This window comes from Chinchilla lanigera, unplaced genomic scaffold (assembly GCF_000276665.1).
Source record: "Chinchilla lanigera isolate Chin_1 unplaced genomic scaffold, ChiLan1.0 scaffold00105, whole genome shotgun sequence".
Taxonomy (NCBI): domain Eukaryota; kingdom Metazoa; phylum Chordata; class Mammalia; order Rodentia; family Chinchillidae; genus Chinchilla; species Chinchilla lanigera.
In genome coordinates this window covers 1,476,683-1,504,642 of record NW_004955506.1, presented here as the reverse complement: position 1 = coordinate 1,504,642, position 27,960 = coordinate 1,476,683, and the positions used below count along the sequence as shown (strand labels likewise).

Sequence of the window (27,960 nt, the reverse complement as noted above, 5' to 3'; positions counted from 1 at the left end):
CTGTTGTCCCCAAATGGAACATTTCAAGCTGTGAGACTGGGAAACAAGCTGAAGAATGTGGTTTTCAAATCACATGCATCTGGGCAGCTCCTAGCTATGCACTAGCCTCTGCAGCCCCAGCTCAAGATGGGACTGTCTGAGAGTCTCACACCACTGCATTCTGCCATGGGCAACAGAGAGCTGGCTTGCCCCTGGCCCAAGCCAACAGCATTATTGGAAGGAAATGGAAGAGGTAGGAGGCCATCTTAGGAGGTGCAAAGTTCACATCCCAGGCTTGGAAGCTATTTAAAGTCAGCTATGAAGCAGAGCAACTCCAACAGGCTGCTGCAAAGCTGCTTGTAGAGGCTGAACAGGCTTTGCAGGTGGGGTGAGAATCACAGGCCCTCTTCTCCCTCAAAGAAGGGTGACTTGGTGTTAAGAGCTTCCATAAAGGGGACCCAAGTCCTTGGTTTGGCTCCAACATGCTTTAGGAACAGCAGAGGGCATTTTAAATCTAACATGTAATCCATAGAAACTACGAGGACAGTGGTGAATGTGAATGAATCAATACAAACTCAGGTTTTATTCCTCTCAGCAGATGCCCCGGCACACAAAAGCACCCAAGTGTGAGCTATCAACCACCTCTGGCTGATGCGGCTTTCCTCTGCATGGGACACTAGCAGGAGCAGGTCACGCCCCTTTTCAGATTTAGGGTAGCTATTGTGGCTCCTGAGGGACAACTTCTAAAGAATGAAACATTGTTCTGGTCTGTTTTCCGCATCAGCAAAGGCAGCAAGCTGTTTCTGCAGTCAACTGTGCCAGCGTCAGCACTCTGGAAAAATGAGCTAAAGGGGGCCAGCTGGTCTTTCACACACAGGCTGTGCAGCAGCAGGGCCACAGTGACGACTTGGGCCACAGTGACATGCTGGTTGTTTGGCCTCACTCTCCTCACCTGGGGGACAGAGATGACAGGAGTGGCTCTTGAAGGTGCCCAGTGCAGGGCTGGCATGCATGCCACTCAGTCCTGGTTGCAGTTATGGCTCTAAAGATAGGGATGTGTGTGCCCATACTACAGAAACAAAATCCTGGGGCCACTTGGGCTTTCCTTTTGGAAAGACAAAGGCAGGAGTAGAGGGGCAATTGCAGAACACACAACAGCAAACTAGTCAAGCAGGAGAGACATTTGCTAGCCCTTTAAGGGGCTCCTGGGGAGTGACAGAATCAAAGTCCACAGGGCCCCAAGTGACCACCCCAAGGGTCCAGCTCCTTTGTCTTGTACCTAAGCCCTCTCCCTACCTAGTCTGTCTTGGAGCTATGAACTAGATAATGCACCAGTATCTCCACAGAAGCCCAGGAAACACTGGTTTGTACTTTCCCTGCCTGAAATAGCCACCCTTATCCTTAGTTTCAAGAACAGCAGCCAGGCGCACAGCTGTAATTCCAGCTAAGGCAGTAGATCATAAATTCAAGGCCAGCCTGGGCAAGTCAGCAAGACCATATCTCAAAAATAAATCTAAGAAAGGGCTGGGGGTATAGTTCAGTGGTAGAGCACTTGCCTAGCAAAACCAAGGGTGTGGGTTTTAGCACGTACTCCACCCTACCCCTGTCAGCAGCAGCATAGCAGCTGGACCTGGCCTAGGCCTGTACCCAGGCCCTCTGGCACTACACAAGGAGGTGAACACATTTCTGTGGGCACCTGCTCTCAAGGGATTCCCCAGCCCTCACTTCCACAGGGATGGAGAACTTGGGGTCCCAAGGCAGAATCCTTTCCCAGCAACCAAGCACTGCTAAAGAGCACACTGTGGCAAGAATTTCACTTCCCACAGAAGAGGGGCAGGAGGAGACGCAGCTAAATCATGCCGACCCCTCCTCAGTGTATGTTCCATCAATCTGTTTTCATCTTAATTACACCCTAGGTAGTCTAAAAAACAGATGCCTTTATAGCCTAGGTAATAAATATGTTCTCAAGAGCTGTCAATTGGAATAGAGCATCAGTGGGCTTGGCTCAGGGGATCCACGGCTCCAAATGCAATGGTATTTTACTGCCTGAATCCATGCCTGTCCTGAGCTGAAATGTAGCTTGAATGGATCCTGGCACACAGCAGCATAGGGAATGAGCCACTTTTGCCCCTGTGGACAAAGCTCATGCAAGCAGTGATACACCAGCTATATCAAAAGCATAAGGTTTTGTCCTGAAGTATCTACTGCCCTGTGGCCAGTGGTTTGGTCTCATCTTTGTGACCATGAGATGCCTCCAAAAAGGAGAAGAGATTTGGGGAAATACAGCAGCAGAGCCACCCATCTTGGCTCCAGAAGCTCCACCTAGGAAACCATGTTGATCCTCACTTTAAAGGACAACAAGTCATAGAAGCACTTTGGCTGTTGCAGCCGTGGTCTGGCAGGCAGCCCCAACCAAGCCCAGAGTACGTGGCAAATCTGTGGGTTACCCTCAGAACTAAGCCCTGCTTGCTGCCTTCCAGAGCTGCTGGGCCAGAGGCAGGGTCTTCTATACTTCAGTATGGGGAAATTTAATCCCCAGGTTGTTTTCAAGGATATAAAAACCTGAAACTACAAGAAATAGTCCTTAAAACCGTGAATGTTCCTCAGAAAAACTAGAACTAGATAGAGGTTCCATTTAACCTAGCTATTCCCCTTCTTGGTATCTTCCTGAAAGAATTAAAACCATCATACCACAGGAATATATGCATACCCATGTTTATAGTGACACAGTTTGTAATAGCCAAATCTTGGAAACAGCCCAAAGGCCCATCAACTGGTGAATGGATAAAGATGTGGTTTTTTATATAATGGAGTACTAGTCTGCCATAAAGAAGGATAAGCCTGAGACATTTCTAGGTAAATGGATACACCTTGAGACCATTTTTTAAAGTGAAATAAAGTGGACACACATGTAAATACTGCACTATTTTTCTGGTGTGAGAAACCAAAAATGTAAATAAGGACAAAAATGTATAACAGGTACTGTAAAATAGGAAGAAAATGTTCAAATGGGGAGGGGAATAAGGAATGGGGGAAGGAGAAAGGAAAAGAAGGGAAAAGTAAAAAAGAAAACTTAGAAAAAACAAAGCTTTTGTAAATGGGGAGGGCAAGAGGGTTTCAGGGGAGAAGAGGGAAATGGGAAAAAAAAAAGAATCAAGTTATATCACATACAGGTACAAATTCTCTATGATGAATGTGATCATTATGAGTATCTAAAATCTATTAATAAAATCTGATTGGAGAAAATAAATAAATAAATAAATAAAAACAGTTCCTCAAACAGGGACAGAGAGAAGAAAAAAAAACTATGAATGTTCCAGAACACTGGGGGCTCGATAACTTCGCAAACATCCTCTGCCCCACATGCGGCAGAAAGTGCAGTGCAAGGATCACTGGCTTCCCTGTGAATGACCTCCACCCACGCCCAGACCTCCACGACACCCAAAGGGCAGCCTGTGCAGGGCAAGCATGAGGAGCACTTACGTCTATGATCAGATATTCCACAGGTAGGGGCCGGGCCAGCTGAGTGATCTCGTTGCCAAACTTGTCTATATCCTGAAATAATCAAAGGTGAATGGCCATTGAGTGAAGGTGACTAGTGACATAATGTTCCTTCTACAAACACCTTACCCCTTACTTTTTAAATTTTATTTATTTATCTTAAGACAAGGTCTCATTATGTAGTCTAGGCTGGCCTCCAACTGGTGGCAATTTTCCTGCCTCAGCCTCCTGAGTGCTAGGATCACAGGCATGTGCCACCATGCCTGGCAACATCTCACCTTTTAAATTAAAATCCTCATTGAGGTGCATAAAAAGCAAAAGGAAAATATATACATTTTTGCAACCAATTCACCTGGCATCACTTCTGAGAGATTAGAGCTCTTCAGGACAGAATAGCCATATTGTCAGGCGACTGGGAGCCTCCACAAGGGAGAGTGCTCCCCTACTACCACCGTCAGCACTGAACTTGGAGCCAGTTGAAAGGCAGAGGCAGCAGGGCCACACTCCCTTGTCGGGACTGGTCTGTGCCCATCCACCTCTGCAACCACTCCAAGTCTCACACTCTGACTGCTAACTCTTAGAAATGTCACTCAAGCCTCTGCTAACCCAGCTATGGGTAGTAAGTACTGTGCACTGACAAAGACGCGCACAAACGAGCACCCACACAAATACAAAGCCACAGGAACACCGCCACCAATCTGTCAAAGTCTGAACTTGTTTTGCTTTGTCAGATGCACAGAACATAAAGTTTAATTATGGGAAGAAACGGCCAGCGTATGTTCATTAATCATAAAGTGACAATTAGATCTGATTTATGTCAAACATGCTGAGTTCCAACAGAGCTCTAGAAATAAATTCATCAGAACCAACATTTTTCATTAAAGATTCTACAGGAGGGGCTATATTTTCTATCTAAATCATCACTTAACATTATATAAATCATTCATTGAGCCATATATAAGTTATACATCCATAATTTCCAATTACAGGCCCTTACATAAAAGTTTACGTTTATTGAACTTCCCAGACCGGAACTGGTTGCCAAGCACATGTCCCCAAGTGTGTGAGAGGCATTCCCCACATATCCACAACTTCTGGGGACAGAGAGCTGTGCTGACTTTTCAATCATCACAAGCTGCTCCTGAGTCAAACTACTCTGCCATCCTAATGGGACATCCCTGAATCCAACTGGTCTTGTTCCTTGTTTTAAATTTCTAGTCTGAAATATGTCTCTATTTATTAGTCTCCTCCCTTTTCTCTATTTGCCACCGTAGCCGGGGATATAGCTCGGCGGCACAAGCGCCTGCCTGGCAAGCACGAGGTCCTGAGTTCGATTCCCAGTACACACACACACACACACAAAAAAAAAACTACCAATCTATTTGCCACTGTAAGTGCCACAAATGAAGACTGGCCCTTTCCTCTCAGTGGAATGGTCCAAATACACCTAACCAGGGGCCGGGGATATAGCCCAGTGGCATAGCACCTCCCTGGCAAGTACGAGGTCCTGAGTCTGATTCCTGGTACCAAAAAACAAAAAAGAAAAAAGAAAATAGAACTCTACAAATACACCTAACCAGCTGGGTGCATGAGGAGCACTCACTCTGACTCCACTTTCAGGTCAGGTAGGCTGTGCCCTCCCTGGCAAATGCCACGTCCCTGCAAGCTGCCTCTTCTGAAGCTGAAACAACTTTCTACCCCATGTGGTAAGAGTCATTTGTCTTTTGCTACACAGGTGGCCATGTGGTCAGCACAGCCTATGGTTCTGCCAGCTGCAACAGGGGTCCCAAAGTTGGGAGCTGCTAAGTGGGGCCCAGGACCTCAGAGGAGGCAGTTTCTTGATGAAGGAGATATGATAGGAGGCAGGAATCAACTCAATCAAACTAAATCACCATTTCCAAAAATACATGCTTGCCCCTACAAGAAATAACCTGCAACAACTCACACGTAATTACCCCATCTGGAATTCATCTTCAAATCTAATTAAGCTCTAATATGCAGAAACATTTTTCTAGCACCTGTTCACTTTAATCTTCCCCTCTAGGGAATTTTCTTGTTAAATGCCCCTCTCTTTTTTGTGTCATGATAATCTCGTTCAAATTTAACTACCCAACTGTACCTTCTCTGTTCCCCAAGAAAATAAAGGTGTTATATCCTGCTTTTTTCCCTGGGGGAAAAAACAGGTAACTTCTATCTCTCCCCCATGCCTTCACTCAAATGTTCTTGCCAGCCAATCCCTATCCCTACATACCATTTTTAAAGGCAATTACTTTTTATAGGCTTTAGCAAATGTCAGATGGAATGTGCTAGGAGAAAGATGTCTTAATTCTAAGTCTGGCAGCCGGCAAAGTGTCAGCAATTTTATCTCTACCTGGAGTGAGACACCAGGAGACCCAGAAACCACAGTCCCCAAAGCCTCACTGTGTACCACGGGACACGTCTGGAAGCAGCAGTGCTATGATCTTGACATCAAAGAAAAATGCACAGATGGGAGTCTTTGTGAATCCTGAGCACATGGGCTTGTTGTAGGACAGCAGCAACTATGGCTAGTACCACCTTGCTTTGGAGACAGTGGGCCAAACTCTGAGTGTGCTGCTTCTCTGATGAGAATTGGCAGGAAGGGATAAGTCAACCAGCACTTCATCTGGCAAGTTACCAGAGCACAGTGTAGTCCATAAGCATGCTCTTGTTGTCCTGGTCTAGGTTGGACCCCATGGGCAGGCCCACTTGCTCCTCACAACTCTACACATCACAGGCACGGCTGTTGTGCCCAATGTTGGCTGAGAAACGACCAGTTAGTTACCCAAAGATCAAGCAGCTAGCAGATTCAGGAGGGCTAGAGAAAGCTCATCCACACTGAGAACTCAGGTTGTGAGCTATCCCACACTGTGCTTCACACTAGTGCTGGGCTGTGAGGTCAGGACATATGTATGGAAACTGAAGCCACAGGCCCTGGCCCTGGCAGCTCATCTACTACCAGCACTGCAAGGGGAAAACAAAACTATGACCAGACGTTTCAGGGACTGTGTGTTAAGATATAAGGAGTCATGAACAGCAGGTCTAGGGTAAATGTAGCATCAGGTCAGCTAAACAAACATCTAAAATTAGATTCCTACTTTGTATCAATACAATGCACAAATGGTCAATGAATGTTAAAATTACATCATAAAAGCATCAAAATAATATTTAGGTAATATGCAGTAAAGAATTATTTTGAACATATGATGACAAAGACAGAAATAATGAAAACAGATGAAAGTATCTCCAAAGTAAAAAAATAGTCCAGTTCTTTTTTTTTTTTTTTTAAATCTAGCTCTTCTATGTAAAAATTACAAAGAAAGGAGGGCTGGAGATATAGCTCAGTGGCACAGTGCTTGTCTGGCAAGCATGAGGTCGTGAGTTCAATTCCTGGTACAAAAAAAAAAAAAAAAACAAAGAAAACGAAAACCTGGCCTGTATGTACAACATATGACAAAAATAAAAACATAAGCAATCAATGCAGAAAATGATGAATCATCTTATAAATAACTAAGCACGTGAAGAGATTCACAATGAAAATAATCAAATGGGCCAGGCACAGTGGCACAGGCCTGTAATCTGAGCACCCAGCCTAAGAACCTAGCACCCAGCTCTTGGGATGCCCTCTCTTCTGCAATAGCCAGTACCAAGAAAGAATGATGCCCCTCGCTTCACTCTGACCCCCACTTCCCCAAGCACTGCTGGTCTCAGGATCTTAGCATTATCTCCTGCTGGACCATCACCTCTCCCACCTGCCCAAGCTGGCCCCTGCAGTGCAGAGTCTACAAATCTGTCTGACCTACTTCTTGGCTTCATCTGACAACCCCAGCTGGTCTGGGGGCTTTAGTCTGGGCTTTCTACACTGTTTTAAGACTAGCACTGTTAACCCAGGTCTCCTGTCTAAGCTTCTGGGCCTCAACAACTGCCCACAGGCTTCCATGCTATCCCAATCGATATTCAGACTCTTAATGTCCTCCCAAGACGTAATTCTGCTCTGGCCCCCAAACCTGTATTTTACCCTCAGACCTGCTAGTTCCTGGGCTCCCCACATCCCCCACACAATCTCTATACCACAAAGGCTATAGGAATCATGGGAACACTATACTTCCCAATTCTATCCCTGCACCCACGGTAAATCATCTACAGCAAAAGCCTCACCTCTCTCAGCCCCCACTATCAGTACCTGTCCAGTGTAGCTCCTAACTGGATGTGGGTCCTGTTCCAGCCCTCTGCCTGTGGCCTCTCTTGATTTAGGGCACAGCACTGGTTGCTTGGACTATTGCCAAATCTCTTCCTCCAGACCACTCTTCATGCCACATCCAGTAGGAAATGTTCCAGGACTCACCTTTCATGGCTCTTTCTGCATCTTGCTAGCATACCACCAACCAATCTCAGATAGGCTGATCCCTGCAGGCACAGTGCTCCCTAGAAGTATGGCCAAGTGGAGCCCAGGCTGGCACAGCTCAACCCATGCTCAGTGCTGTGCTAATCTATGAGGAGAGGGGCCTGGTGTGACTCACTCATAGCAGCATGCCCAGGGCCCAGAGAAAGCACTCAGAACATAGGGGTTTGTATGGGTGAGAAGGGCAGGCTGCGGCCAAGTGCAACTCACAGTCAACATGGGTGCTGATTTATACATGAGTGCCAGAAGGATGCTGAGGGGGGCTCGCTTTGTATCCTTATAGATTTACCATTACTGTTTTTGTTTTTTAATAATAAGTAGGCATTTGATTTTATAATGATATAAATTATACCACAAGTTAACTTTTATAAGACTGCACTGCCTAGTGCATGTGAACCTGTGAATCCATGAATCCATGACCGAGTGACACCTGCTGCCAGCCCCCCATGCCCCACCTCCACTTCACCCATGCTCCTGGGCCAGGTTCTCAGCTCACAAATCTCCACTCACTCTGCTTTCCCTGGTCCAAAAGAACTCCCAAGTTTCCTGCACCAACCCACCAGCTCCACACCCACATCCCTCCCACACTGACCATCTCTAAGTTCCCCAAAGCTGTGTGGATGGCTCCATTCCATGTGTGTGCACCTCTCTATGTGCCCATTCACCCCGCTCTGGGACCAATCCCAGCAACATACACAAAAAGCCCCAAATGAGCTACTGTCCCTTCCTCCATCTCACTGCAGTGTAGTTCCTTGAAAGGGTTGTCTATGCTGCTGTTGCTGCAGCCCCTCTATCCCCTCCCATGACAGTACTGCCCATCAAGGTCAACAGCCTTCTGTGACCCAGAGTGATGGCAGCAATGCCAGGTAAATCAGCCCTCCCCTGGCCTCCACAAAGGCAGGCTACTCTTGCCTCCACTTCCTCTCTCCTGGCTCCCTGATGTGCACTTTTCCTTCCCAACCTCTTCCAAAGCCCACCATCTCCATGATGGAGGCTCAAGATCGGCCCTTTATTCTCACTCTCTGACCATGTGATCTAGGCCAATGGCCTTAAATACCAACTCCACACCCTGCCTCCAAGTCCATAGACCAAGTCCCTCATTGTCCTAAGCAACACCCTCCACTAGCTCCACCAGCGTGATGAAGTCACATGCATTAACATGCCAAGGCTCCCAGCCTTCCAATTTAAAAGTCTTAGAGCTCTCCTGCCTCTTTTCACACTCATCCTGCACACTCAACTTCAGAAGGTCCTGCCCTAACCTCCAGGATTTACCTAGACTTGAACCATTTCCTCCACTCCCACGGCTGAGAGCTTGGGCTATCTCTAATAGTTACTATTGCTGTTCCTGCTCTTTCTACTATGCAATTCAGGCTGGTCTTGAACTCACTTTGTGGCCCAGCCTGGCCTCAAACTCACAGCAATCCTCCTGCCTCAGCCTCTCAAGTGCTGGGATTATGGGTATGGGCCACCACACCCATAATTCAGCTCTTGCCCCTTCTCTTTAGTCTTCTCTCACTCCAGGAGCTGCAGTGGTCTGTTACACCCTCAGCCTGGACACTGTACTTTGTCCATCCCACTCACAGTAGCCCATACTCTTCCTTAACCCCTTTCCAAGTCTGCTCTGCAACAACAGCCACCTGGCTTGTTAGTTCATGTGGGGAACAGGCTGCAGTCTCTGGAATAATCTCCACAGAGCCAACACCTTCTCTACCCTATTCAAACTCTACCCTTGACTTTGTCCTGACCCCTCAGCCTGTCCCACTTAGCTGACAGCAGCCCCTCCCTGTGATAGCAGTCTCTATAGTACAGATAGCCCCACCTTTTCAGTGGCTGTGGGGTACCCCAGGCAGTGCCTAGTAGTTCCTGGGTGTTTCCAATACAGATGAAAGAACACCAAGAGAGCATCTACAAAGTAAGGCAAGTCAGTGCTGCTGAGTGTCATGCAAAAACACAATCTGGGGTCCAAGGGAAAGGCCTGCTTCACTGCTGTCTATGGAGCTGAGCATCAGTGAACCATGACCTGCATCCAAGGCTCTCCAGGGGGAGGCAATGGAAGGCAGCCAGCTCAGCTACATGTGGTCAGCACAGAAGGTCCCACGGACACCATCCATACCATGCAAGGTTTGTACCTGCTGGAGTTTTGCAGCCCCTCGAGGCCATAGTGCAGACAGGGAGCCTGGGAAAGACTGCAAAACACAGGCAAACCCCTGGGCTGGACACCACCAGGCTCTTGGGGCTGCCAGTTTATTGCCACTAAAGCCAGAAATTATCACTTAAGGAGAAGGAAATATTATAAAAAGCAACAAAGTTATCAGCTATAGTAACAGAACTAAAAGCCCCTGTTAAGGAAGTCTTACTGTCACTTACTTGTTCTGAGGTGGTTTTCTCAAACCCACCAACCAGTGAACCCTGCCCAGAGGCTTGGGACACTTTCTGCTCCAGGCCCTGGGCAGGAGGTTAGAAATTGTGGGGAGGACGGGACTTCCTCCAGGGGCAGCCCAGAGGCCACCCTCTCCCTGGCTGTGTGAAGCTCAAGGAAGCCTCTGTGGGAAGGCAGTGTGCCCTCCTAGCACAGCCAGCAGAGCGAGAAGAACACAGCATGATACCAAAGCACGGGAGTTCATGTTCCCAATGGTCAGCCACGACCTCGTACTCCAGGGACTCAGAATAAAGCTCCAGAGGTTTCACAATCTCTGTGTGCAGAAGGGTCTTTTATAACACCTCTGGCACATGCGCCAAGTGTCACAGGATGCCATGAGAGAACATTCCTACAGCAGACTTTCCAGAGGAACATTTCAGACCTGCTCCCAACACAGATGAATGCAATGCACTGCCCAGCACCCACAGATCATATCTCTGAGGTGTCTAGTGGAGGTCGCACTTCTGAGATATCAGGAAGCAGACATGAGGCACGCTCCTCAGCACAAAGAACACACAGGAGCCACCCCATCACCAGGTGTTTTATCTAACCATGCAGAACAGCTACAGAGCCAGCATACACCTTCATAAGGGACAATTCTTTGGTACTGCAACTCCCAGGAGTCCCAGCTGGGGCCCGCAGTGGTTCCCAAAGGCCGCATAGCCCTGGCCAGGTTCAGAGCCACTGAAAACAGTGAGAGATGGCATGACAGTTTGCTTTGTGTAGTGTCTTAGCACACAGGGCCTTGAAGCAGAGAAACCCAGGGTTCAAAAGGAAAAGCTAAAGCTTTGTCCATGTTACACACATATACCTGAAATTTTAGGATTTAGGGTATAATACACATTGAAGACATTAGGCTGAGTTTTCCTTTCACTGGGAAGTTACACGAAGTGTTAAGATGAACGGCCTGACTAAGGATTTAACTATATTATCCTTAAAGGAAAACACAGGAGCCAATCAAATGCTGCATGCCAGGCTGTACAAGTCTGGTCTCAACAAACCAACAGAAAGCCCTGGTCACCCCCCAACACACCACCACCAGCAGACTACACTAGGCTCCACAGCTGCAGCAGCCTCCCTGTCCAAATATACACATGTAACCCCAGGAGGGTATCCCACGGTCAGATGTGTTCCCTGGGCCACATCAAACCCACTCATGTGAGCCACCAGAGCAGCTATGTCACCAGCATGTAACATATATACCTATGTAGGCACTTAAAGCTGCAATCTATTTTATAGTCTTCCTAATAAAAAAAAATTGTGCTTTTCAGTCGTTTGGCTAAGATAAAGTATACAAATATACTAAAAATAAATAAAAATCTAAAAAGTATATTAATATATAAATTAAGCTAGACATGGTGGTATGCACCTATAATCCCAGCACTCAGAAGGCTGAGGTAGGAGGACTGCAAATTCAAGGCAAGTCTGGGCAACTTTGCAAGACCCTACGTCAAAAAAAATAAAAAGGCTAATAGGTATAGCTCAGTACCTCAAAGTCCATGGTTCAATCCTTTAAAAAAAAAAAAAAAACTGAAAGAAAAGTAAAGAGAAACAAAAAACATAAAAGCTTCTTGTCTAGCAATTTCACTCTGATGGTATAAGACTATGAGAGTAGATAGTTATTAACAATAACCAGAAACATTGGGCCAGGGATATAGCTCAGTGGCATAAGCGCCTGCCTGGCAAGCGTAAGGTCCTGAGTTCAATTCCCGGTACCAAAAAAAACCCCAGAAACATTGAAGCAGCATCAACACACTAACTGAATTCATTGTGATTTGGCTATTTATCATTCTGCATAAATATAATTCTTTCTCTTTATTCAAAAGAAGCTGGGCATTGTGACACATGCCTGTAATCCTAGCACTTGGGAGGCTGAGGCAGGAAGATTACTACCAGTTTGAGGCCAGCCTGGGCTACATGCTGAGTTCCAAGCCAGCCTAAACTACAGAGCAAGACCCTGTCTCAAAAGAACAGAACAGGAAATGAAAGGGATTATGATAAATGCAAATGGTGATTATCAGCAAATATGATCTTCTCTGATTTTTCTGCAGAGACCAAGTATCCATAATGAAAATGCACAGCCAGTTCCCAATGGCAAGAGGACACTCAAAGGAAGGAAGGTAGCACACAAAGACAAAAGGGGAAGCTTCCACCCTCCACCTGAATGTCTGGGATATAATTGGCAGCAGCCCTTAACTCCTCGGGGAGGGCTCTTCCTCCACACTTGTTCCATGGACAGCCTCGGCTCTCTGAGAGCACACACAGAGTAGTGTACATATAGGCCTTCCTGTTTCCCTCAGCGCCAGGTGTTTCTGTGCTCACCACTCCTCCTCTAACAAGGTTCCTCTCCGCTTCCCTGACTGCACAGGACAGAGAGCAGGGTTGTACAAGAGCACGTTCCCCTGTATATGCAGGCTTTCCATGTCCCTCCCCCACACAAATCCACATGGAAATGTGTGTGTGCACACATATACACACATGCATATCTTCAATACACAAGGTAAATTGAGGTTATATTCCAAAGGTGCACTGTTAAATTTCATACTCTGAGCTGAACCCCACATCTCTAAGTAACTGACTGGCTAAACCAGGCCTTCAGTGATCACCCAAGACTTTGTTGTGCAGATGCACAATAATTTAACATCCCCTGTGACTGGACTGCCAGACTGTCTCCAATTTTATGACCAGCAGATGACACCACGATGAACAACAGTGTCAAGTAAATATTGGTGCAGGTTTCATTTATGGGCAGATTTTAAATTCAACCACAAAAGTCCATAGGCAGACTAAAAGGAAGCCCAAGAAACATAGCACATCCCAGTAGCCAAGACACACACTGCATTCCCCTAGTTTTTTTTTTTTTTTTTTTGGTACTGGGAATCGAACTCAGCACCTTGCACTTGCCAGCCAGGCACTGTGCCGCTGAGCTGTATCACCCGCCCAAGGAAGACTAAAAGGATTACTTAAATATTTGTTTGCTTTTATAGCTTTTTTTGCTCAGATTGATATTGTCCTAAAACATGACACAATTTGACAAGCGTCAAATCCTATACAGTTATAAACAATTTGGTACACACTTCCTGACTGTTTTTACTAAGAGGACAAATAAGCAGTCCATGAAAGCAACAGCATGATTATAGAAATACTACACATTTTACAACAGAGGAGGGGCTGGGGATTTAGCTCAGCGGCAAAGCGCCTGCCTGGAAAGCACAAGGTTGTGAGTTCAGTTCCCAGTACCGGAGAAAAACCAAAAAAAAAAAAAAAACAGAGGAATTCAGTTTTTTTGTTTGTTTGTTTGTTTTCTTTTGCCTTTTTTTTTGCGGGGGGGGGCGGGTGGTGGTGGTTACCAGGAATCAAACTTGGGACCCTGCACTTGCCAGGCAGGCACTTGTACCGCTGAGCTGTATCCCCAGCCCTGGTTTTTTTGTTATTTTTTGCTTTTCTGAGACAGGGTTTCACTATGCAGTTCAGGCTGACCTTGAGCTCACTTTGTAGCCCAGGAGGGCCTCGAACTCACAGCGATCCTCCTGTCTCAGCCTCCCAAGTGCTGGAGTTACAGGCATGCACCACCACACCTGGCTTTGAGTTCAGTTCTTAAGTGCAAGAAATGTACAATGAGATACAGAAAAAAGCACATTTCCTGCCAGGAACACTATTAAAAAAATATATATACATTGCCAGGTGGTGGCACATGCCTATAATCCCAGCACTCTGGGAGGCTGAGGCAGGAGAATCATGAATTTGAGGCTAATTTAATTAGACTGTCCCAAAGTTAAAAAAAAAAAAAAAGATATACATACATACGTGGGCTGGGGTCATAGCTAGTGTGAAGGCTCTAGGATCAATCTCCAATATTATCTCTGCCTCCCTCTCTCCCTCCCTCCCTCCCTCTCTCTCTCTCTCTCTCTCTCTCTCTCTCTCACACACACACACACACACACACACACACACACAGTACCTAGGAATAATCTAACAAACAAGGGGCAAGACTTTCACAAAGAAACCCTAAAGCCTTCTAGAAGACATCAGAAAATGCAAGTGCAGCCCTTCACCACATCTAGGGGGCCAGTGAAACCCAGTGAAACCCCAAGGAGACCCATCTGTTTTGGTGCCACCTGAAAGACTGATTCTCACACTCAGGCTGAGTCTGCTGCAGAGAAGCGAAGAGGGGCAGCAGGATTAGGTCTGCAGAGTAACCAAAGAGCCAGTCATCAAGACAGGACAATGCTGATTCTGGTAGAGGAAAACTGGCCAGTTGAACAGAATAGGGTCCATAGACACAGCTGTGATACACCAGTGAGGAGAGGCACCTAGACTGACAGAAAGAGAGCTTCCTCATAAATGGTGCTCAAACAATTGATATTCTGAATGGCAAAGAACTGGAGGGAGGCACTGGAAGGGTCATAGTGTTAGCCTAGTTTACCCAGGCAACAGAGGGCACAGTGCAAGCACCTGTGATCTCAAAGGCTCAGGTGATAAAGACCTTCAGAGGGGAAGGGGCTAAGAAAGCACCCCAGCTGGGGAGGGAGGTTCCAGTGATACTGACACCAAAGCCCTCTCCTTCCTTTTGCAGGGTCCCAAAGGAGAGGAGGGTCTGGCAGACACTGGGTGCACATGGGCTAGAGGAACAAGGCTGGAGACATAGGGATTTTAAACACCCAGCCAATCTGTGAGATGTCAGCAATACTTTAGGGTGCCCAAGGCAGGATGTCCACCTATTTGAGCTGCATGAGGCAGGAGCCAAATCAAAAACTTCTGACCATCAGATAGATGGTCCCTCCAACTATCTTTCCAGGCCAAGAACACAAAGCCTTTGTGGGCTTCCTCTTTACAAACACTGCCACAGGCTCTCAGTGGAAACCCTGGGAGGACCCCATTCCAGAGATGGGGAAAAAGCAATGTAGACTGGCTAGGTCCTGCTAAAATGCATATCAGATAGAATCATCTACTTGCTACACAGATGGATATGGACTGCCACCACTGCACTTTCCCACCAGAGCAAAGGAAAGCCCAACCTAACAGAGGGGCCTCGGAATCTCTGGCTTCTTAGCATACAAGGAACAGCACGCAACAATCACCCCTGTGAAAAGGAAAGACAGAGGTCCACAGGACATACTAACAAGGGCCAAAGAGTAGACACATGGACCAGAACACAATCCCGAGTACAATGTACACCTGACAAAGATCAGTTAACACGTCTACCAAAATGCCAGGTGACAGAATTTGTGGATAAAGACATTGGACCAGTCATTACAACTGTATCTTCTACATTTAGGGAAGTAAGTGGAAACATAAAAATGATAAGGTAAACTTCTAGCAATGAAAACTACAATGTCTGAGGGAGATGATATTCTAGATGAAAAGCAGATCAGACAGATCAGACACTGCAGACACAAAGATGAATGACTGAAGGAAAAACAGAAATTATCCAAAATGAAACACAAGGAAAAAAAACCTGACATAAAACAAATACAGTGAATTGTAGGACAGCTTCATGCAGCCAAACGTATGTACAATGAGAGTCCCTAAAGGAGAAGGAACAAACAAACAGAATCGAATGGCTGTTTGTAGGCAGAATTCTAAAGCAGTACCAGGCCAGGCATGGTAGCCCACAACTATAGTCCCAGCACTCAGGGGGCCACAGCAGGAGGATTGCCATGAGTTTGAGGCCAGTCTGGGCTACATAGTGAGTTCAAGGCCAGCCTGAACCATATAGTAAAACCCTGTCTCAAAAAAACAAAAACAAACAAACTAAAAACACAGTCCCAAACATCTCTCATAGTCTTCTCTTTCTTTTTTCTTTTGAGACACAGACTCATTACATAGTTCAGGCTGGCCCTGAATTCACTATGGAGCCCAGACTGGCCTCAAACTCGTGACGATCCTCCTGCCTCAGCCTCCAAGTGCTGGAACACAGGCATAAGTCACCACAGCCAGCAATCTTTTCATCTTTAGAAAGTAAAAACTGTCTGATTACAGTGGCCTAATTTGGTATCATGTATCCCACAGCGAATATATTGTAGTTCTACTACTAGTTTAGACCCCAATACCAAAGAAGTCTGAATAGCTAATAATAGCCCCAGAAAGGAGTCAGATGGATCCATCCACAGAGGGACTAAACCACCATAGCAGGCAGACAGCTCATAAAGCCAGAATGCACCAAGATTAGGAGAGGCCAAGACAGGTTCACACTGCCCTGTGTAGACTCAATTTTTTTCATACCACTGTATTTTTTACCTTATAAAACACATCAGGCACATACTGCTCACTGCTGGATTCCTTGGCGTAGCCAAGCTCAGGGGCGTCCTTACATGGCAGCAGACATTCATCGCGGACTAGTGCCATACACTGATTGGACACTTGGTACCCTTCAAAGTGAACCTGGTTGTCGGGACCACCTGCAAAAAAGAGAGACCTTCAAAGAGAATCTACCAAAGGACACTCAGAACTGGTCTATGTCTATAACCCACCTTCTGATCAACAAGAAGCAAACACTCGAGAGTCTGCCTTGGGTAATCTGCAAGGTGGCTGGAGCACATGGCCTTGGACATAAGTGTCTGACTGCTGATTTCCCCTCCACAGCCACCTGCATCTGACACAGGCGTCACCCATTACATGTCTGTCAGAGTTGGGAATCCAGCGTCACACATTCTCCAACACCAGCTGAAGCCATACTTAGTGCCATCAAGCATTCAGGTTCTTAAATTTTAACACCATCAGGGTGTAAAGAACAGACAGGACCCTGTATTCCACATTCTTTGGCACTTGAGTAAACAGGATGTGGACAGGGATAAATTTGCCTGGAGACAAGCAGGGGTACCAAGTGTGGGAGAACAAGACACAAACAATGTTCAGCAAAAACAGTCCTAGCAGTCATATCACACACATGACAGAATCTACCTTACAAAAACATGATCACATCAGGTCTAGGCCCTAGGTATCACCTCACACATGAGGAGGTGTGGGCACCATAACAGAGCCAAGGTGACATGTAGACCCCAGCTGGCATCACTTTACAGTCCCCACTCATACTTGTGCAACGCCCTCTAGGATCTCCCTCTTCCCCTCTCCAAGTTCCACTTTATAAAAACCTTGAAGTCAGGGACCTGGGTCATATAAACAGCTGCAAGAGGGAGCATTCTACCAGTTATGCCAGATCCTTAAATTGAGAGGGCACTTGAGGCTATGGAGCAGACATCACTAGAGTCAAGGTTATACTATGACACCTCCAAGGTCCATTTTTATACTTCTAGAGTAAAAAACTCTCAGTATCTGTCTTTCCGTCTGACAAAAACAGAATAATTTACTGATTTGGCATCATAAGGTCAGTCCGTCTGGCTTTCAAACACATACCAGAAACCACATCTAATTACCAGAAATCTGAAAAGGGGACCAAAAGGGGCAAAGCCAGCCCTAAATGGGCAAAGCAGGCTGCTGCCTACTCTGCACTCAGGAAGCAGACTGCAGCTGCTTGCAAAATACTAAGTCAAACTTGCTCCAAAGGTTCCATCTGCTGTGTCTAGTACTTTCACTCTGGCCCTAACTCTGGTGACCAACCATACCTCAGCAGCACACAGGCTCAGCTCCAGTATGGCCCAGTGCATGGACATCGCAGCACAACTTGAGTTCACCGGTTGGAGGTGTCAGATGAGTCACCATGCACACACCTGCTCGTGTTTCACTCTGAGCACAGTAAACCCACAGTGGTATTTAGATCTATCATTAAGGTGTGATCAATCATTACAGAAAGAAAAGACTGACCTTTGAGGATGAGAGAAAAATGAAATGTAGTGTTTATAAAATTGAAGACTGTTGAAAAAGCAACATTCTTCCAGACAGGTAATCTCCAAAGGCAATTAGCCAAAATGAACTGCAAACAGTTCTCTCCCTCCCGTGTGGAGCAGCAAGGAGTGTACATCACCATTTGCAATCACTCCCTGGCTGGGAATATAGCTCAGTGGCATAAGTGCCTGCATGGCAAGTACAAGGTCCTGAGTTCAATTCCTGATACCCAAAAATAAAATAAATAAATAAAAAACCAACCAACCAACCAACCAAATAAATATTTAAAAAAAAAAAAAAAAAAAGAGGGCCAGGGATGTAGCTCAGCAGCACAGGACCTGCCTGGCAAGCACAAGGTCCTGAGTTCAATTCCCAGTACCCACAAAAAAAAAGTGTGATCGCTCCCTGTGCAGACAGAGGAGCCTGTCCAGAACTACCCAGGGATGCACTACAGCACCAAGAAAGGGGCAGTGTCAGAAAAGTGAACTGCAGCTGAGTATCAGGTCCATTTTTGTCTTTTGAAATCTGATCCTCAGTAAGGAATTTTCACAGCCAAGGAGCTTTGTGTGAGGACTGAAGTCCCACAGACAACATCAGTGTGAAGTTACGACTCAGGCTCTGTAATGTGCTGTCATTCCACAAACTCCTCCTGGCTGACTGAAGCAAACCTGCACAAACCATCAGAAGGGCTGTGTGTAATTCTGGGAGCAGAAGGGGACCATAGGCAGTGTCTTTCTGGGTGCTGCCTGTGGAAACCCCAAGCAGCAGAGGCTCTGGCTCCTGGGAGGCATCACAAACAAATATGCAAGCTCATGCCTTCCTGCCCAAAAAGGGACTGCAGCAAGTGTATTTTCTAGCAGCTCTTCAGGGTCCCTACTTGTCCCCTGGCCAAGGCACCTTAACAAAGGGAAAAGGCAAACTATACTTATAGTTAGGAAATCTATGTCCCAGCTATAGTGACTAAAATCTTAGATTAAAATCTATTAGTCCTCTAGTCAGGCGTGGTGGTGCACACCTATAATCCCAGCACTTATGAAGCTAAGGCAGGTGAATCACTGTGAGTTTGAGGCCAGCCTGGGCTTCACAGTCAGTTCACCAGTAGACTCAACTACATAACAAGACTTTGTCTGAGAAAAACAAAAAAAGCCAGGTGTGGTGGCACGTACTTGTAATCCCAGAACTTGGGAGGCTGAGGCAGGAGGACTGCTGTAAATTCAAGGTTAGCCTGGGTTATACATTTGAGTCCAGGCCAGCCTGAACTACTTAGCAAGATTCTATCTTAAAAAAAGAGAGAGAGAAAGAGAGACAGAGAGAGAGAGAGAGAGAGAAAGAGAGAGGCTCTGTTATTTGTTAGTGCTGTAGCCAGTGTTCCCCTTGGGAAGGGTGCCAATGACAAGACCAAGCACCAAGAGAACCACCCAGCACCCAGACACACAAGGATGCTGACTGCAGATGGAGTATCTTCCTCTAGTCCTGGAATCTTCCACTAGGTGCTGGTTCCCAAGCAGGGGACTTCATGGGGAAGCCATATGATTTCTAACTCTCAACAGGAGGTGTGACTCAGTAATTGAAGGTAGCAGTCCCCAAGTTAGAAACTACTTATAATTTTAGAAATGTGCTAGTTCTTTTGGCCCAAGGGACAATTTCCCTGTGGAGACAGTAATTAGAAGGGCTGGGTTACCATGGGAGCCCAGAACAGCAATTCTGGAAGTCTTTGAAGGTGTTTCTGGTTGTCTCAATAATGGGGCACTGCCAGCTTTCGTGGGTGGAGTTGAATATGCCAGGCATCTTGCCAAGGGTAGGGAGACCACATTTTCTTATTATTTATTTAGGATGTACATAGCTCATAATCTATAGCCACACATACATCACTCACAAGAAGTGACCTATATCCCATGTTATCTTCAATATCCCCTATCTACTTAAGCAGGCAAAAACCCCTGTTTAGGAAGATCAGAGTCACAGTGCTACTTTATGAATGTTGCCAGAACACATATCCACAGTTCCAACACAACTGACTCCTCCAGAACTACAAAAGCGTGGAGAGGCACACCCCTTGGTCCAGAAGGAATGAGAGCCAGGAGCATCTTGGGAAGCCACAACTTGTATGTCTGGGCCAGCAGGCCACATCCACACAGCAGCCCTGCTCCCTACTCTGTACTCATCAGTCAGCCTCCAGGCACTGGCACACAGAGACAGTCAACTTTCCTGTGTGCCTCTCCTCCCATGCCCCTCTGATGTGACAGTCGGGTTGTACTCTGCTTCCTTGTCAAAGCTGTGTGCAGGCAGCCAGCACGACTATTATTATCAGAGGAAAGGATTTTCATTTAGAGAAAAATGTCAGAGCAGCTCTTGTTTTTTGTCTTGATTTTTCAGTACTGGGGCTTGAACCAAGGGGCTTGAACCCACACTGACCTATACCCTCAGCATTTGGAAGGCTGAGGCAGGAGGATCACAAGTTTGAGGCCAGCCTGGGCAACTTAGGGAGACCCTGTCTCCAAACTAAAGGCGTCTGTCAATTCAGTACTGTACCGCTGAGCTAAATCCCCAGCAATTCAAAAGGATCTTAAATCAACAAACTGCAAGCTTGCTAACATACAGCACAGCTGAGAAATTCTGACAGTGGAAAGCTTAGTAATCAAGGGTTCTACAGCAGTGGAAATCAGATCAAGTTCCTTATATACAAACAGGCTACTTCTAAGCTGGCATGTCTTATATGGGTACTGTTATAGAACCGGGAGAAGGGTACCAAGAAAAATGTAAAACTAGACTCTTGTCTCCGTAAAGGTCAGAGCCTAGGGCTGCACATGATCAAGGCTAGTGCTTAGTTTAAAATGTAATCAAATAGGGCTAGTGGCATAGTACTAGCCTGTGCTAACAAGCATAAGGCCCTGTATTCAATCAGAGAACCAAAAGAAAGAAAAATACAAAATCTGACCAAACAAACTACGTTTATGATTTGATTCTCCAAATTTCAAATTTCTATTCCTTTTAATTCTACAGTCCTACATCTGGATCCTTCCTGGACAGTATCTCAGGATTTGGTGGCATATTTTTATAGACCACAATCTCTTACATACACTATTCTATCTTTAGGATGCGCATAACATAATATATGAATATGTTCTCGAAAGAGCTTTACAGAAATGGTTTCTTAGAACAACAGCCCTATTCTTTTTGGGAGGTAGAGGGTTAAGACAAGATCTTGCTTATGTATTTCAGGCTAGCCTTGAACTCCAGGCAATCCTCCTGCTCAGCCTCCCGAGTACTGGGGTTACAGGCATCCAATACCATAGCCAGCTAACAGTCCCATTCATAATGCCAACAATATGTGGGTTATGGAAACACTAGGTCCCTCTCCTCACACAGACAGCTATCACATCTGGTTGCAGGAAAAGCGCACAGTAGTCCTGAGATCAGATCCAGAAGTCAGTTCACCTGGATCTGTGATGCAAGCACCAGGCCACAGGTGAGCCACAGTAAGTCCTGTTGTGAGGATAATGCTGGTAAATTCAAAATTTTTACCGTAAGACCAAAGGAGAACTATTCCCACAGGTCCATTAACAAAATCTACTACGACTAAGTTAAGATGAAAAGCTGTTAGAAAGAACAAGATATATTAGCAGGGCAGTACTATTTACATTATTCTACCCTGTTTATACCTGTGGCCACCGCAGTAACAAACTTGGATCCGAAATGGCCATCAGGGGAGAGCCGACAGATGTTGGGGTGCTTGTTTTGGAAGTCTCCTGCAGTGATGCACTCTTCTGAACTCAGAAAATAAGTGTCCTATGACGAGAGAGGCGGCACATCAGATTTTATGGCATCATATCAAATAGACTTTTATTTTTTTAGAAAACAGTAAAAGGTGAACTATGTCAAAACAAATACACATAATTCCTAGCCATTTCAGACTCCTCTAAAACCACCCAGACTAGGAAGGCTGGAAGAACTGGGAATCCACCCCCACAGGTCTGCACAGATGAGGGGGCTTTGCTCTAAGGACAGAACCAAGACCAAACCCTAATTTACTAAGAAGCCTGTTGTGAAAATAATTTGATCTGGAAGCTTATGTGAGGTGTGCAGCACCCTGAGCCACAAGTTAGCATGATTCACGCCAGGCTCAGGACCACACTAGCACTCCTATCTCAGCCTCACCTTATTTCGACTGTATCGGACTGTGCCCTTGCGGGTATCTTCTGAGACGAGGTCTGTGAATATCCAGCCAACCTTAACGAAAAAGGAAAGTGTCTTTTGAATTTCTCTCTAAAACAGATGGTGACAGTTCCTGGTTTCTGCCCAAGGAATGTGAAAAGAGTGTCCCGGCAGACAGCCCTTCCTGCAAGCCCGTGAGCAGCTCCTCACAAAGGTGCCAGGCCACACCGGCTCAGTAACAAAATGGCCTCCTCCCTCTGGTGCTACTGAGTTGGCCAAATGCAGAGCCCATTTATCCATTAAAAAGAGTTCTGTTTAGCATAACTGCCCACGCTGTGCACAGTACAGGGACAGTGTGAATGAAACCAACAAGGTATGGTGAAAGAGAACTTATAACAAAGAAGAGAGAAAGGAAGCAAACACTAAAATGTTTCCAAGCCAGGTGTGGTGGTACACACCTATAATCCCAGCACCTGGGAGGTTGAGGATGGAAGATCGTTGAGAGTTCAAGACCATCCTGGGCTACAAAGTGAGCCCTAGGCCAGTCTGAATTGCATAGGGAAACCCTGTCTCAAAAAGCCCGGGGGGAGAAGTTTCCAATGCTAGGTCTTTCTCGACAAGGTTTAAAAAAAAAAGTTCCCTGGGGAAAAGCTCTTAAGATTTTAAAGAATAACCTCATTCCACTGACTCAGAGCCCCACTGCAGGGATGGGAAGAAAGGTCTGAGGTCACAGAACCTGAAGACCCATCCCTGGGGCACCTGAAAAGCCAGTCTCAGGGCTTGCGCAGGGCACCTGCTATTCTGTGATTCAGGCCTGCTTTGACTCCCTGAGTCAGAATTGATGAGGCTGTCTGAGCAGTGCTAGAGGCCAGGTATAGTTGTCCACCTCTATCCCTAAGGATCCCCAAACAGTGATGGCTGACCACTGCCCTCTCCACTACGGCCTACACTGATAACACCAGGCACACTCAGGATTTTCACTGTAGCCAGATGCCCCAGGCCAACAGAGGCTAAAGCAGGTCGGCAGAAAAGATAGCGAGACTGGAGGATCAGGCTCATCAAGCAGTACAGGGGTAATTAGGCATACATCAAGCAGAGCCAAAATGAGGCCCAGGTAAGGAACTGATAGTTTATGAAAGGCACTTGGATAACTTTGAGACTTTATGTTATGATGCCATGAACTGAAAGTTGTAACACACGTAGGTCAAAACACTAGACCAGCTTCTCACGTAAACAAAAAAACTTCAGAACTAAAACCAAATTGACCCTGCATTGTTCATATTAAAGAAGAGAGGTGTATTTGGTTTATTCTGGAGGCCAGAATACAAGAGCATGATGCCAGCCTCTCATGTTGAGACAGAGCCAAGTAATGCTAGGTTAGATCTCTTCCTCCTACAAAGGTACTTATGGCATTATGAGGGCCTCATCCTCTTGATCTCATCTGGTCCTTTTTACCTCCCAGAGATTCCTACTTCCAAATGCATGATGCCGGGCGTGGTGGTACATGCCGTAACCCCAGCACTTGAGAGGCTGAGAGGCAGGAGGATCGTTGTGTGTTCGAGACCAGCTTGGGCTACAAAGTGAGCTCAAGCCCAGCCTGAACTACACAGCAAGACCCTGTCTCCAAAATGACAAAAAAAAACGAACAAAAAAAACCCAAACCAAATACATGAAGTTGGGATTAAAGTTTTGTTTCATGAAAAAAAAAAGTGACCCTACATTGAAATGCTCACTTCCTGTTAAAAACTGTTAAGATATTTTCTACTTAATACAGTAAAACTACATTGTCTATTTTTTTTTCTTTTTTTTTTTGGGTACTGGGAATCGAACTCAGGATGCTGCGCTTGCCAAGCAGGCACTTGTGCCGCTGAACTATATCCCCAGGCTGCACTGTCTTTACTCAGTATATTCCTGGGCTTTAAATCACATTTCCAGCCCCTTTCCCCATGCCACCTTTATCTGCAAAGGAATAAAATAATCCAGACAACTTCTCAACTAGGAATAAAGAACAAAATTTACATAGCTACTAAAAGTGAATTTCTATCAGTTCAAATTCATTCAATTTGTCTATACATACCCATCTAGAGCTGAGTGTGATGATGCATCCCCATAATCCCAGCACTTGGTAGGCTGAGGCAGGAGGATTATGAAGAGTTCAAGACCTAGGCTTTATGTGAGTTCAATGCCAGCCTGAACTACATATTGAGAGACCCTACCTCAGCAAAACAAACCAACCAACCAACCAACAAAATCTATCAATCTAATGTTACTGGCACCCTTATCAAGGGTTTGAGACAAACCATATCAATGGACTAAAAGAAAATTCTGTCGTTTTTTGTTACCAAGAATCGAACTCAGGACCTCACACTTGCCAGGCAGGCACTGCATCACTGAGCTAAATCTCCAGCCTCTCCTGTCTTTTAACTGAGCCAGAAACTAAGAAGATTCCAGGCTCCTAAATTATAAACAGGAAATCTAATGATGATAGATAAGGGAACACAAGAGTACTGCATGCATAGGACAGAAAATAAACCAAGCAACACAAGGTGAATCCCTAGTCAGAAGTGGTATAGCTGACAGTTTTAAAAATGATGGGTCCTGGGTTGGTACCACGTTTTATGCTTAATGAAGTAGTCTCATCTCAGTCTCAGTCAAAGGATCATCAAAGCCACGTATGAACACAAGTGAGGCTCCATATGGGTCAAGCCTGAGCCTCACCAAGTACAGGTGAATTGGTTCCAGACTAGGCCTGGGTACCCTGCCTACCTAGATATTCCTAGTACAGTGCTTGAGTGTCTCATAAAAGGCCCTGTTTCACAAGAAGACTTCATACCTTCCTTAGACCAAGTTTGGCAGCAATCTCATCAACTACCTCAGCTTTCGGATCTTCTAGAAGTTCCAGGCTGTTCTGTGTACCAATCTGTCAGGAATCAAAGGGAGAAAACAAAATCAGAGGACAGGCACTGAAGAGCAGTTCCCCCCACCCTCTTTTTCCCCTCCAGGGCCTTAGGAACCAGCTTTCTTCCACTGGCAGAACTGCCCATACCCCTCTGGTCTTTCCCTCCCTGGGCTGCAGAGAGCCAGGAACACAATGCAGTCTTCAGGCTAGGCATGCCACAATGCTGTAAATGAAGGAAAGGCTGTCTATGCCATTGGATTGAAAGGTTCCATCACTAGGGAATAAGGCTATTTTCGAAACTCCCTTGGATAAGTAGTTCTGCTCCAGACAGGTTTTGCAAAGAGGCAAAACTGTTTATGTAAGGTAGCACTCATCCCAGAATCAGCCTTGGAGCACTCGTGTGCCACTACCACAAGGTTGATGCCCAGCTCCACTACCAAGACACTAATTCAGAGAGACAGCCTGACCCAGATCGCGGCAGATTTGCACTTGCAGCAAACAGAAAGGCCCTGCACACTGTAACTTGACTGCAGGGATGCAGGACACTTGGCTCAGGCTGCACCCCAACAGGACACTGGCTTCCTGGAGGGAACAAAGCTTGCCAAAATCTTTTATCTTCATTTAAATGCAGTTTGTAGGCCATGAATAAGTATCACTGCAAGCAGAAACGCCAGCCACAGGGATAAGAAAGTGAAGGTTATCCCAAACTGAGTTATGTTAACCAGGCACATTTTTTTGTTTTGTTTTGTTTTTTGAGACAGTGTCTCACTATGTACTTCAGATTGGCCTTGAACTCACTATATACCCCAGACTAGACTTAAACTTGCAGGGCCCTCCTGCTTCAGCCTCCCTCCTGCCACAGACTCACCAGTGCCAGGATTATAGGTGTGCACTACCACACCCAGCCTCATTCTTATAAATCAGTCAAATTTTGGCAAAACAGCAAACAACTACACTTCCTGGATACCACCCATGTGGAAGGCATGAATACTTCCGAGGTATAGGTCAAATCCCAAACTCAGGCCAAATCTACGGAAGGTACTTGTTCAATAACGACCTGTGGCAGCAGCGGCTTTAAATTCTGACAAATGACAGGTTGCTATAGGTCAACTGTTTCAACCTCTAAGACCCACAAATCAGGAGCTCAGATGATGCTACTGGAAGTCTGGACATTAGAAGTTTTGGGTTTGTTTGTTTTGTAGTACTGGGAGTTGAGCCCAGGGCCTCACACACGGTATGCAAGTGCTCTACCACTGAGCTACATCCCTAGCCCATTTTATTTATTTTTTAATCTTGGGACAGAGTTTCACTATGTGGCCCAGGCAGGAGTCAAATCTGCAATCTTCCTATCTTAGCAAGTAGCCAGGATTATAGGCATGTACCACCATGCAAAAATCAGTGGTTTCTATTACAATTTTTTTCAATTATATTTTAACAGAACCCTTAAATTCTCCATGAAAGAGTCCTTCTATAAAACTGAAAGTTTAAACTGTACATGGTAGCCCGTACCTGTAATCTCAGCATTTGAGAGGCTGAGGCAAGAGATCACCGTGAGTTCAAGGCCAGCCTGAACTGCATAGTGAGACCCTGTCTCAACCTCCCCCTGCCAAACAAAACAAAACACAATTTTCAGCCTCCAGGTTACCGAGAACATCTACTGATCTAAAAGGCTGGATGACTCAGGTCTCTCCAGTGAGTCTCTGTTGCTATCTGGCATCACTTTGTGAATGTACCATCACAAAAGACCTCACAAAAGCTACTCTATGATCTCACTTGTCTACCAGGTCAGTACTCACTCACAATCTATGCAACATAGAGAGGCTCATCCACTTGTTAGGAGCCACACACACCCCTGTACCTAACTGGCATTCACCTGTCATCAGCAGTCTCAGGTCCTGTCTATAGGACCTGAGACATATACCGCAGCAGTGCTTCTCAGGCACCCACTCTAGGCTGGGTGGTCTAACAACAGGTCAGCCACAGAATGACCTTTAGAACAGAGGGAGGTGAGAAAAGTACAGGTAGTACAATTCACACATGGAGAAAGGAGAGCACAGTACCACTCTAAATGTCTGTGTATCTGCTTAGGCTGAAAAGTCACATGTTCAACATCAAGCCACAGAGGTCCCAAGCCAGAGAAAGGCAGGAAACTGGGCTAAGTGACATATGCCATATTTTTAAACTGACTTTGCAACTATGTGTTGTTGTCTCCCACAACTTTTCCCATAAAATATCAAACATACAATAAAGTCTGAAGAACTTTACAGTGGACACCCATATCCTACCATCTAGATTCAGGCATAAACGTGTCTGCCCCGTTTTTGTTTTGTCTTTTTGAGACAGAGTCTCACTATGTAGCTCAGGCTGGCTTTGAGCTCCTCTTGCCTCATTTTCCTGAGTGCTGGGATTACAGGTATGTACCACCATGCTGTTTGTCTATCCCTCTTGTCATCTACCTATCCAGTTTATTTTTCTGTTGGATTTTAAAGTAGACTGCAAGCCGGGCGTGGTGGCACATGCCTGTAATCCCAGCACTCGGGAGGCTGAGGCAGGAGGATCCTTGCAAGTTCGAGACCAGCCTAGGCTACAAAGTGAGCTCAAGGCCAGCCTGAACTGCATAGAGAGACCCTGTCTCAAAGAAAAAAAAAAAAAAAAAAAGTAGACTGCAGATACAAGCACATGTCACTCAAAATACAGCACAAGTATATTATTAACTAGAATTCAGTATTAGTTATTCTTTCTTTCTTCTCTCTTTTTTTTTTTTTTTTTGAGACAGGGTCTCGCTATGCAGTTCAGGCTGAC

The 27,960-nt window shown here is 45.8% G+C and overlaps 1 protein-coding gene across 1 annotated transcript in view; it reads right to left on the bottom strand.

Moving 5' to 3' along the window:
- Nploc4 (NPL4 homolog, ubiquitin recognition factor) overlaps positions 1–27,960 on the bottom strand; it is a 62,119-nt gene that overhangs the window by 8,813 nt on the left and 25,346 nt on the right. Inside the window, exons 9-13 of the mRNA XM_005407271.2 lie at positions 25,093–25,179; positions 22,263–22,334; positions 21,767–21,893; positions 16,560–16,720; positions 3,463–3,534 (exon numbers count right to left, since the gene is read on the bottom strand). Of these exons, the coding sequence (XP_005407328.1) occupies positions 3,463–3,534; positions 16,560–16,720; positions 21,767–21,893; positions 22,263–22,334; positions 25,093–25,179 (519 nt within the window). The remainder of the gene's footprint in view (positions 1–3,462; positions 3,535–16,559; positions 16,721–21,766; positions 21,894–22,262; positions 22,335–25,092; positions 25,180–27,960) is intronic.